Below are 12,863 nucleotides of genomic sequence, written 5' to 3' on the forward strand. Positions count from 1 at the left end.
ATGTGAACCAGGGGTGAGTTCTTATCTCATTTCCCAAGCCTTCTGTGAACACACATTTGTCTTGCCTGTATAAAAAAAAAAGAGAATGTTATAGTATTATAGAGTACTTTTGTAGGTGTAACAGCAGTAACAGCCAGGGGTGGACTGACCATTTGGAAACTCGGGCACTGCCCAAGGGCCTGGGGTCAGTAGGGGGCCCCATGAGATGCCCCTGGTACCTTTTTCATAGGCTTTTTTGAGTTTGGGCAAGGACACAGGGGCCCCATGATCCCCTATTGCCCGGGGGCCCCATGAGTTGTCAGTCCGCCCCTGGTAACAGCTCACCTTCATTTAACCTAGCTAACCACAAATGACGTGAAATTTTTCTACATCTATTTTCCTAATATCAACAGGTTAGATGTGGAATTGCGGTCATCTGAGGTACCGTGAATTCTTTTATAGCAAAGTATTTCCCTTTTAACTTGGCAGCATGTTTATTCCATGCATATTACAATGTAACTGAAAGAAAGGTTAGTAAGAGCTGAAGGAGTTTATAATAAACAATAATGATGACTTTGTGATTTACTTGTTCTTATTAATACTTGCTTCTCAGTAGCTGCCCAGAAAAGAACATGCAGTGGTTGTGTGTAGAGTGAGCCATCATCTTTGTTTAGTTGTCCTTTAGATAATATTTGTGGAGTCATTAAATGTAGGATGAATTGGCTGTATTTCATGAAGGCAACAACTTTTAGAACAAGAAGTTCTGCTCAAGTGTGGGAGTAATTTTAGCTTGTACTACTGAATCAGTTGAGTTTCTTTGGCACACAGTTGCCTCAGAATTCATGCACAACTGCAGAGAACATAAACCTTCAGGAGCCTTCGTCTGTTCTTGTATTTCAGTAGCATAAACTTTTCACTGCATTCTTCTTATTAAAAAAGTTTAACCTTGAAAAAATAAGTATGACTGAGGCTTTTTTTGGTCATACTTCTCTGGTGGGTCACAGGAGTACAATTACTTTTTCCTCCTGTGCCCCTGCTATCAGCTGATGGGGCAGAGCTGCTCCAGGATCAAGAAGCAACCCAACAGTATTGTCTGGACCCACCCCATTTCCTGATTTACAACTTTCAGCGTGCGGCTAAGAGTCAGAGTCTAGACACTTCCGTCCCCTTCCCAGCCTGGTGCTCCAGGGAGCCCTAGAGGGACTGAGCAGAGAGTGGTGACCAGGGGCGGATTGACAACTCATGGGGCCCCCGGGCAATAGGGGATCATGGGGCCCCTGTGTCCTTGCCCAAACTCAAAAAAGCCTATGAAAAAGGTACCAGGGGCATCTCATGGGGACCCCTACTGACCCCGGGCCCTCGGGCAGTGCCCGAGTTTCCAAATGGTCAGTCCGCCATTGGCGGTGACTGACAGTCAGTTGTCTTTTCTCTGAACACAGTGAGAACTGTGCGATCAAAGTGTAGGTAGATGTAGGTAAATTCCCTACACAGGTGGCACTTTTGCAACCACCATGCAGGGAGGGTGGAGGACAGGAGGAATACACATTATTCTTAGGCCTCCGTATGCATCATCACGTGAGCTACTGTCCAGTTGGACACTGCTGCCCTAGATGACCTCCGAGGCCATCTTTAGTGAGAACAGTGCGTAAAAAAAAATCACTGGCTCACTGCAGGTTGCGCATATTTTAGATGTGGCTTCAGTCAGGGACAGGAGCCCAGTGGACATGGAGAGTGTGCCTAGTGGAAGGGAAAGGATGCAGAGGAGGAGGGACACCATAGGGACTGTTCATTAGTGGTCTTGTGGTGGACCCTTCCGCTGCTAGTTCTTCACTGCTTACCAGCTGTCTCCTGCGACAGGTGCTTTTGGTCTCCGAGCATCGCTCTCCGCTAGTGCTCTACATTCATCTGTGAGTGTTGCTGTCAGTTCAAGGCCTCTGCATAGACTCTGTTATGGTGTGTAGGAACATTCTTGACAATACATTTCCAGCAACTTCGGACCCCTTTGTGTGTCGTCCTTCTCTCCGGGGTCTCCGGGGGTCTCTCCTACCGCCTGGTCTCCCTCTCGCCTACAAGCAGCCATGTGATTGCTCAGTTCTTGGTCTTAGAGCTGACGTGAGACGGCTCCAGCATCACACAGATGATGCAGCCTGATGAGGAGTATGTGTGTTTATTTTTTTTTTAAATCCCACACTTCTCCTTTAACATCGAGGGCTGTTGAAGTTCTGTAACAGTGACAGAAGCCAATAAGAGTGTAGTTTTCACCCATTAAGAGGCTTCAGAACAATTCAAGATGAATTGTAATTTATTCCTATGAATGTCAAACATTGCTCCTTACTGTTCAAAAACTGGCAAAATAATAAAATAATGATTTTTCTTTCTACCACCATGCATGATTTTTTGATGTTGGTTTGAAAAAAAAATAAACATTTGAACCTATGTACTTAACAGATATTAATTTTGCACATTTTGGGGAAGTAACTGAATTTACACAGTTCTGTCTGCCTGCAGCATTCATGGTAACGCACAAGTGTAGGTGTGAATGTGCCCATATAGTTTCCCTTTCTATTTCACACAAAACTGCAGCACATACGGTACATGTAAACCACCCCATTGGAAAGAATTACATTTCTACTTGAAAACGCATGTTTTGCTGCATCAAAATAAACAAGTTCCAATAAGTCTTTGTGTTAGAAAATGAGAATTGAAGCAAGAATGGAGAAGTATCCAATGTTTATATCTAGTTACTAAACAGTAATGACCACAAGAATTTTTCCCAGCTATGGAAAAAACATGTAGAAAGCTTACTATGTGCTTGGTCTTCATTACAAAACATAGGGCGCTGTTATGATGTAAAATTCAAATACAGAGAGGGCAGAATTTTTCTCCCTTTTTGCTCTATACATGGAAGACTGATGATTTAAGATTATTGCAGATCACTGTTCTGGTATTAAAGAGGGTATAATAAAAAGTACCCAGAATGGTTTCATTAGTAGAATAATTTTATGTGCTTGAAACCATTTCAGCTTTTTTAATTATACACAACCCATTATTATAGGATTTTCAGGGCCTATCAGCAAAATGTTTCGTAGATAATCAATATGCATTTGGAAACATTAGAAAATTGAATGGATGTTCACATCTGTGTGTTGGGTGTACAGATCTGAAATGGGTTAAAGACTATCTTCATATTTAAAGCTTTCTGAAGCTCCCATTTTAAAATGGATATTTGGCACATTTTTGTTTGGAGGGAGTAATTTGATGTAGCTCCTAGTTTTCCCCCCAGCCCGCGCCCCCCCCCCATCTTCTCCATCACGACTAGCAATGCCACCATCAATCCCACCCCACACGCCAAAGTCCTGGGTGTCACCCTGGACTCAAACCTTTCCTTCCAACCTCATGTCCAATCACTAGCAAAGTCATGCAGGCTCCACCTCCGCAACATCTCCAAGATATGTACGTTCCTCACCCCAGACACCACTAAACAACTCATACACTCCCTCATCATCTCACGCCTGGACTACTGCAACTCCCTTCTCACTGGCCTACCCAAACACAGGCTATCCCCACTCCAGTCTATCCTGAACTCAGCGGCCAGACTCATCCACCTCACCAACCGTTCCACATCTGCCACCCCCCTCTGCCAATCCCTTCACTGGCCCCCGAATACCCAACGCATTAAATTCAAATTACTAACTCTGATATACAAAGCCATTCACAACGCCGCCCCAAACTACCTCACTGACCTGATACCCAAATACCACCCTACCCGTGCCCTTCGCTCCTCACAAGACCTCCTACTCTCTAGCTCCCTGGTCTCCTCCTCCCACGCCCGACTGCAGGACTTCTCCAGGACTTCCCCCATCCTCTGGAACTCGCTATCAGACTGAATCCATCAGACTGTCACCTACCCTCCTCACCTTCAGGCGCACCCTGAAAACCCTCCTCTTCAGGGAAGCCTACCCCAACCTCACCTAACAACCGATCTCCTTCACTCTTCCTACCACTCCATCCCCCACAGCCACTTCCTCCCGTACCACTATCCCCTCCCTCCTAGATTGTAAGCTCAAAAGAGCAGGGCCCTCGAACCCCTCGTGTGTTGTATTGTACTGTATTGTCTCGTGTTCTGTCCCCCTCGCTAATGTACAGCGCTGAGCAAACCCTTCGGCGCTATATAAATACTGTATAATAATAATAATAATAATGTAGACAAAGATACTAGTTGGCTGTTTTTTTAATCCTCTTATTTTCACCACCAGTGCCAGACAGGCATTAAACTGACGCTAAAATTAAACTTGAGGACGTAGCCCATAAAGCAATATTAATCGCTGGCAAGGCAAAACCGCCAATTAAGGTGTGAGAAACTCACAATGGGCAGGTGGGTGGACAACTCTTGTGATGTTTGAATCCCCTCAGAGTAGTGGGACATGCCCCTGCGTAGCCTTTTTTCTATAGTTCAGGCTTCACCCAGTAACCTTATGTCTTGGTGGCCAATCCTGTCGGAGCCACTTAACCTCTCTTTTTTTAGGTTTACACCCACACAGCTGCCTAGCTTCCAGCAGTCAAGGCTCCCTTTCCCTAGGATGGGGGGGGAAAGGGTGAAGGGGCCTTCATCATGCCTGCTGGAACCAACCTTGGCAAGGGTGTGCCTGATGACATTGCTACAACTTTATGTATACACTGCTGAGCATTGCTATGATTATGTTTATCATTGTGTACACATTTTACATGATCCAGAAACAAGTAAACACTTCTTTTTCATTAAATAGGGATTTTCTGTCAGGTCATTATTAATCTCCCTGGCGGTATTCCCGAGTGTAGCTCGGGGTAAAGTTTCAGTGCCAAAAGCGGTAACCCCGAGCTACACTCGGGCTTACCATGCGGCGTTGCATAGGGAGTCCGTGCAGAGCTTACCTTGTCCTTCGCTCCCGCGATGTGTCCCCTGCAGCATCCCCGGCCATCTCCTCCGGCCGATGCCGGCATCCTGCTTCTGTGTTCCGGTCCCTGTGACGTCGGGACGTACGGGTGCCGGCGGCGGCGGGAAAGTTGAAAATTTAAAAAAATTTCATTTTTTTCAAAACACATTTTTCATAGTAAAACATTGCTGTTTCAACCCATTTCACATACATTTTGTCCCGAGTGCTTTGTCCTGCGCTCTGCCTGCATTTTGTCTGTTCTTTCTGCCTGGAAACTGAGAAACGTCCATGGCGTCCAAAAAGCGTCCCTTTAGGTCAAAAGCAGGTTTAGATCAGCTAGAGAACAGCGATAGTAAATCAGAACCACTTGCAGAATTGAGTGATAATGATTCGTGGGGGAAATTCATCATCAGACACTGAAAACGATTTTGCGACTTTGCTCAGCGATGTGCGAACTTGGCGCTCTATTTCAAATTTCAGTGTTTTCGGTTTGATTATATTATTGAATTAAATGTATTATTATTATTATATTATTATTTTTTATGATTATTTATTAAATTATAATTTATGATTTTGTGTTTCAAGTTTTATCCTACCCGGGATGTTTACTAGACTCTTGTTCGGACAGATTTCAGTGAGTTATTCCTAAAAATTACAGCCTACAATAAAAAAACGACATATTTCCATGCAAAATAATGGTACCGCTTTCAGCACCAAAAATCTGAAATAATCATACCGCCAGGGAGGTTAATGACTGTGTCTTCCAGTCCCAGTAACAAAGTCTATTTTAGTTGGGCTTTAAATAATACTGTGCAGAGAAATTACCCGATTGTTGTTATTTACAGCAGTAGCCTTTCCCTTAAATTATATTTGTGCTCTTTTTTTAGGTTTACAATGCTGGGCCGAGTACACTTCATGAATCGTATGTTGAAATAGCTTTCCCTAACCGTTTTTCTTCTACTGGAGCGGAAATGTTCTTTATTCAAGATATTGTGGTAAGTTAATTGTACTTTTATTCATGTCATGAACTATCAATGATGTCAACAGATAACGTGAGATTTTATAGAATGATCCAATAAAATATCAATTTTCAACGGCTATGATCATGTCCAGTGCATTCAGTTTAGTTTTGGATACTGATCTCCACAGCTCTTTAAATTCTATTATGTGGCAGTGTGATATGGTGGGGCCACCATATCACATCACAATCCCCTGCCACCCATCATGCTTCACCTCTTGGATTTTAAAAGTTCTGGACGTACACTGCTGTGCCCTTAGTCTTTCAGCTCACTACACAGATACCTTCACTAAGGGACAACACGAAAACTACATTTCACTGTGTGCACAATTATTAGGCAAATTGTATTTCTGAGGATTACCGTATTTGCCAGCGTATAAGACAACTGGGCGTATAAGACGACCCCCTACTTTTCCTGTTAAAATGAAGTGTTTGGGCTATACTCGCCGTATAAGACTACCCCTCTTCCAATGCACACCAGTGGGAGGAATAGTGCCCCATTATTGGTATTAGTGGCAGGAATAGTGCCCCATCATTGGTATTAGTGGGGGGAATAGGTGCCCCATCATTGGTATCAGTGGCAGGAATAGTGCCCCATCATTAGTATCAGTGGGGGGAATAGGTGCCTCATCATTGGTATCAGTGGCAGGAATAGTGCCCCATCATTAGTATCAGTGGGGGGAATAGGTGCCCCATCATTGGTGACAGTGGGGGGAATAGGTGCCCCATCATTGGTATCAGTGGCAGGAATAGTGCCCCATCATTAGTATCAGTGGGGGGAATAGGTGCCTCATCATTGGTATCAGTGGCAGGAATAGTGCCCCATCATTGGTATCAGTGGCAGGAATAGTGCCCCATCATTGGTATCAGTGGCAGGAATAGTGCCCCATCATTGGTATCAGTGGCAGGAATAGTGCCCCATCGTTGCTTTCAGTGGGAGGAATAGTGCCCCATCATTGATGTCAGTGGGAGGAATAGTGCTCCATCATTGGTATCAGTGACACCAATGATGGGGCACTATTCCTCCCACTGACACCATTTACACTTGCTGACCCTGTTTTAGTATGGTGCTGCTGCAGCCAGCATATGTGGTTGCAGCAGCACCTCTACACTGAACACTTACCTGCTGCTCCTGCACTCGATTTTCGCGGGGCCGCTCGGCTCCGCCCCCTCGCCAGTGATTGGCCGCCTGTGTGCCTTTCCTGAGCTACAGTTCTGGCGGCCAATCACCGGCGAGGAGGCGGAGCCGAGCAGCCGCACGAACATCCAGTGACCGAACTGAAGGAGCAGCCGCGCTTCCTGGACTGGATCGTCGTGGGACCGGAGCCAGGTAAGAAACACCAGCCCCTGCCCACCCCTGTACTTAGTGTCCCTTCCGTTGGAAGGGGGGGCCGCCCCCCTAAAAAGTGTCAGTATGCCGTATACCGGCGTATAAGACGACCCCCGACTTTTGAGAAGATTTTCAGGGGGTAAAAAGTCATCTTATACGCCGTCAAATACGGTAATTTAATTGTTTAACAACTACAGTGCTCTCGGTCAATCCAAGTTGTTAATAAACCTCAAACCTGAATATTTAAGAAAGTAAAAGTGAGATTTTGGCTTTCTTAGGAGAATATTTAAGTGTGCACAATTATTGGGCAATTATTAGTGTTCAAAATTATTGTGCAACTAAATGAAAAATGAAAATCTTCCCATCTCACTTGCTTATTTTCATCTGTCAAAGTGCGAATAATAAACAAACAAGTCAAAATTTACAAATAAACATTTATGACATTTACAAAAAAAATCTGTGACCAATGTAGCCAGCCTTCTTTTCAATAACAGTCATAAGCCTTCCATTCATGGAGTCTGTCAGTTTCTTGATCTGTTGACGATTAACTTTTTTGTGCAGCAGCAACCACAGCCTCCCAGACACTGTTTTTTTAATAGAAAAATGTGTTGCATCTGGTTTTGTGGATCTCACAATAACAGTTCACCAACACAATCTGTACATTTCTAGTATTAAATCAGTCTGAAGCTTTTGTAGTAATAAGTACTGTTGTAGTCATGTTTGTAAAATGCACTTTGGCAATCTTTGCTAAGGTTAAATCTACAAGGGATAATATTTCATTTTATTTGAATAAAAGCTGCAGCACGAGCCCAGTTTACAATAACTGGTGAACATCATGTTGGCTTCTGAATCCAATATATTTGTTTCATACTTTTCTGGACAGATATATTTAATATTGCTTCATATTTATTGTGCAGAAAACATTGATTCTTTTGACTGTCTTTTACAGGGACAGTTTAACAAAAATATTTAAACAAAATGGAAAATTTCATTGACCATTATTAAAAATTCACTAAATCAGAAGATTGCTCTCAATCATTAGCTATTACACAAACACACAGTGCATGCAAGAGATGTTGAACAGGTGGACTTTAAATGAATCTGGCCATGGATTTTACCAGCATGGTATACATATGCTGTATGCTGCAGCCGCGATGCAAAATTTATCCCAGCAGCACCACCCATCTAACACAATCCATTCAGCTGATCGGTTGCAGCACAGTGTTGCAGGTATTTAGGAGTTAAAACATAGAGACAACTTAAAACCTCCTCATTGCCTATCAAACGCCATCTGATCCAGCTCAAATCGCTCTTCAGAGGTCAAAACAAGTGCTGTTGAGCCCTAAAGAAGGTCTTCAACCCAAAAAGAGTGTAAATATTCACGCTAATTATCCACTCATGTGAAAAGTAAATTCCCTTTCACTTTGAGTGTCCTATCATGTCCAATCTTTGGGTGTCCAATCATGTGCAGATGCTTTTTGCTTGACTGGATAATTAAACCTGTTGCTGTATCACTGTATGTGTGGCGGCAAGAGTGGTCTTTAACATCTACACACCACACATACACTATATTACCAAAAGTATTGGGACGCCTGCCTTTACACACACATGAACTTTAATGGCATCCCAGTCTTAGTCCGTAGGGTTCAATATTGAGTTGTCCCGCCCTTTGCAGCTATAACAGCTTCAACTCTTCTGGAAAAGCTGTACACAAGGTTTAGGAGTTTGTCTATGGGAATGTTTGACCATTCTTCCAGAAGTGCATTTGTGAGGCCAGGCACTGATGTCGGACGAGAAGGCCTGGCTCCCAATCTCTGCTCTAATTCATCCCAAAGGTGTTCCATCAGGTTGAGTTCCTCCACCCCAAACTCACTTATCAATGTCTTTATGGAGCTTGCTTTGTGCACTGGTGTGCAGTGATCTTGGAACAGGAAGGGGATATCCCCAAACTGTTCCCACAAAGTTGGGAGCATGAACTTCTCCAAAATGTTTTGGTATGCTGATGCCTTAAGAGTTCCGTTCGCTGGAAATAAGGGGCCAAGCCCAACCCTTGAAAAACAACCCCTCACCAAAATCCTCCCTCCACCAAAGTTTACACTTATCACAATGCAGTCAGGCAAGTACCATTCTCCTATCAACCACCAAACCCAGACACATCCATCAGATTGCCAGACAGAAGCGTGATTCATCACTCCAGAGGACACTTCTCCACTGCTCTAGAATCCAGTGGTGGCGTGTTTTACAGCACTGCATCTGACACTTTGCATTGCACTTGGTGATGTAAGGCTTGGATGCAGCTGCTCGGCCATGGAAACCCATTCCGTGAAGCTCTCTACGCACGGTTGTTGTGCTAATCTGAAGGCCACGCAAAGTTTGGAGGTCTTTAGCTATTGATTGCAGACAATTGTTGACTTCTTCGCACTGTGTGCTTCGGCATGCGCTGACCCCTCTCTGTTATTTTACGTGGCCTACCACTTCGTGGCTGAGTTGCTGTTGTTCCCAGTTGCTTCCACTTTGTTATAATACCACTAACAGTTGCCCGTGGAATATTTAGTAGTAAGGAAATGTCACGGATGGACTTATTGCACAGGTGGCCACTTATCACGGGACCACGCTTGGAGTCACTGAGCTCCTGAGAGTGACCCATTCTTTCACAAATGTTTGTAGAAGCAGTCTGTATGCTTAGATGCTTGATTTTATACACCTGTGTCCATGGCGGTGATTGAAACACCTGAATCCAATGGATTTTAGGGGTGTCCCAATACTTTTGGCAATATAGTGTATGTGTCACTGTGTAGCTGATGCTTCTGTGCTAAGATCACATTTACTGCATGCTCTCAGCACAGAGACTGAGCTGTCAAAAACCGCTCTTGTTCAATAACTACTGGTGAAGTTAGAACTGGCCTCCCGATTATGTGACCACTGTAACAGCCAATTATAATGTTCACATGATTGCTGATCCTTCCCAACCCCCACCCTTTGGGTGTACAGACTCTATTAAAGAGCTGATGCCCTTTTAGTAAATGAGCACCACTGTCCAGGGGCAGACTGACAACTCATGGGGCCCCCGGGCAATAGGGGATCATGGGGCCCCTGTGTCCTTGCCCAAACTCAAAAAAGCCTATGAAAAAGGTACCAGGGGCATCTCATGGGGCCCCCTACTGACCCTGGGCCCTCGGGCAGTGCCCGAGTTTCCAAATGGTCAGTCCGCCCCTGCCACTGTCTTTTCTATGATCTCTTTTATCTGAACCTTAGAGGTCTATGTATAAACTGTTCATTTTGCAGATGTGATAAACATTCACATATTTAGGATGGCAATTGCTGTACTTCCTCTATTATGTGTGACCCAGGGGCGGACTAACCATTTGGAAACTCGGGCACTGCCCGAGGGCCCGGGGTCAGTAGGGGCCCCCATGAGATGCCCCTGGTACCTTTTTCATAGGCTTTTTTGAGTTTGGGCAAGGACACAGGGGCCCCATGATCCCCTATTGCCCGGGGGCCCCATGAGTTGTCAGTCCGCCCCTGGTGTGACCCCTATATTGTCAGTGTCATCTAGTGGCCACAAAACGCACTACTTTAAATGACAATTGCACGGTCATAGAAAGCTGTACCCAAATGAAATTTATATCATTTATTTCACACAAATAAAGCTTTCTTTTGGTTGTATTTGATCAACACTGGGTGTTTTTATTGTTTATTATATAAATGAAAAAAGAACATAAATTTGAAAAAAAGCAATTGTTGAAGAACTCCCACTGTGTCAAATTACAAGGGAGTAGGTTGTCCGGAAGCAGGCAGCAATGTACCAGTTTGTTGTGGTGCCTGTAGGTGCGGCCCGCTGCAGTATACATACAAGCGAATATAGACCCCTTACTGTTGCATTGCCAACAGGGGAGGATAGGGTTGGTGCTTAGGCATTTTCAGAGCTCAGGCATATTGCAGTAAGTAAGAAGAAAACTAAACGTAGTAATAGTGGTAGATTTAAAGGAAAAAAAAATCATGAAATGAAGAAACAGTGGTGTGAGTGGACAGAAAAATAAATGATTTGTAGGTACACAGTATTCATTATTATAACTTCTTGAAAACTGAACTCATTTTTCTCTTTTACCTAAAGTTTTTAAAGAGATAAATAAAGTAAATATATGTGAGCGCATACAAAGAAAAAAGCAGCTGTGCACCAGGTAACCATAAAAACCTTTAAAAAGACAATGTAAATAAGTAGTGCAGCGCTATAAGGAAATCACAATATAAGTAAAATGTATATACACCATTAAATATACAGTTCATTAGGTGACTTGAAGTGACTTGAGGTGCTCTCATGTAACTGTATCCTCCTATGGGTAAGGTGCTGTGATATTAAGTGCGGAAAGAATGCGCACTCACCAGAACGCGCAATTTAATGAACGTTTATGTATATTTCCTGATGTCATCTACCAATCTGGATAGTATTTAGAATCCGGTGAACTCCCTCCTATGGTCCTGGATGTTATTGATAGGACATCAGGGTGGTCCGGAGTTCCCCTCAGGTGATAGTTTGGGTACTGCCTTCTGGAAGAAAAAAGCAGCTGTGCACCAGGTAACCATAAAAACCTCTAAAAAGACAATGTAAATAAGTAGTGCAGCGCTATAAGGAAATCACAATATAAGTAAAATGTATATACACCATTAAATATACAGTTCATTAGGTGACTTGAAGTGACTTGAGGTGCTCTCATGTAACTGTATCCTCCTATGGGTAAGGTGCTGTGATATTAAGTGCGGAAAGAATGCGCACTCACCAGAACGCACAATTTCATGAGCGTTTATGTATATTTCCTGATGCCATCTGCCAATCTGGTTAGTATCTAGAATCCACTGAACTCCCTCCTATGGTCCTGGATGTTGTTGATAGGACATCAGGGTAGTCCAGAGTTCCCCTCAGGTGATAGTTTGGGTACTGCCCTCTGGAAGTTATAGAGGCTCCCTCTCCGGTGGTCAGGTGGGTAGCTGTAAATTAATACTGTGACTTCCCGTATGCCTCTCCCAGTGTATGAGGGGCGCTCATGACAGAGGGGACCCAGGTGAGCTGACCACAGCTGCCAGCTCCACACACCCATCTGAGGGGAACATTTTTAAAGAGATAAGCATCATTTATTTCTGGTGTACCTTCTTTCAAACTATGTAGCAAGCGGAATCTCAAGTCTAATATATCTAGTGTTCTGAAATATTTCAAACAGATGTCAATAAATCTACTGCACTATACTATGACTTGGCCTGTTAATATTCTTTATTAAACTTGCATGTGTTCTATAAGGAATGTTTTTCAACAGTTTAATCTGCCTGTCTGTAATTGACCTGCTGTTTTTTTACAAGGGTTTTGTTGCTCCAATCAACGAATAGATTTGAGATGAAGCAAATGCAAAAAGTATAAAGTTGGTAGACGTACCATCTTTTTGGAAATGTACACAATAGTTTTGATGTACATCGTTGGTCTCTTTTTCAGAGGATTCAGGCATTATAAAGTGTCTTGGAAAATTTCTTAACAAGGCATTAGTTATGGGAACAAGGCCAAAGTCCTTGGATGTCTGAAAGAAATCTTAGTATATCTTTATTCATTGAAACAGCTTGAAGTCTTTAGAAGCGG

The 12,863-nt window shown here is 43.5% G+C and overlaps 1 protein-coding gene across 1 annotated transcript in view; it reads left to right on the plus strand.

The window, feature by feature from the left end:
- Positions 1 to 12,863, plus strand: part of ITGA9 (integrin subunit alpha 9) — a 694,926-nt gene that overhangs the window by 595,482 nt on the left and 86,581 nt on the right. The window contains exon 23 of the mRNA XM_089682391.1: positions 5,780 to 5,887. Coding sequence (XP_089538517.1) covers positions 5,780 to 5,887 — 108 coding nt within the window. The remainder of the gene's footprint in view (positions 1 to 5,779; positions 5,888 to 12,863) is intronic.

The sequence above is a fragment of the Staurois parvus genome, unplaced genomic scaffold, assembly GCF_062004578.1.
Source record: "Staurois parvus isolate SC_StPar_1 unplaced genomic scaffold, SC_StPar_1.0 ptg000288l, whole genome shotgun sequence".
Classification (NCBI taxonomy): Eukaryota; Metazoa; Chordata; class Amphibia; order Anura; family Ranidae; genus Staurois; species Staurois parvus.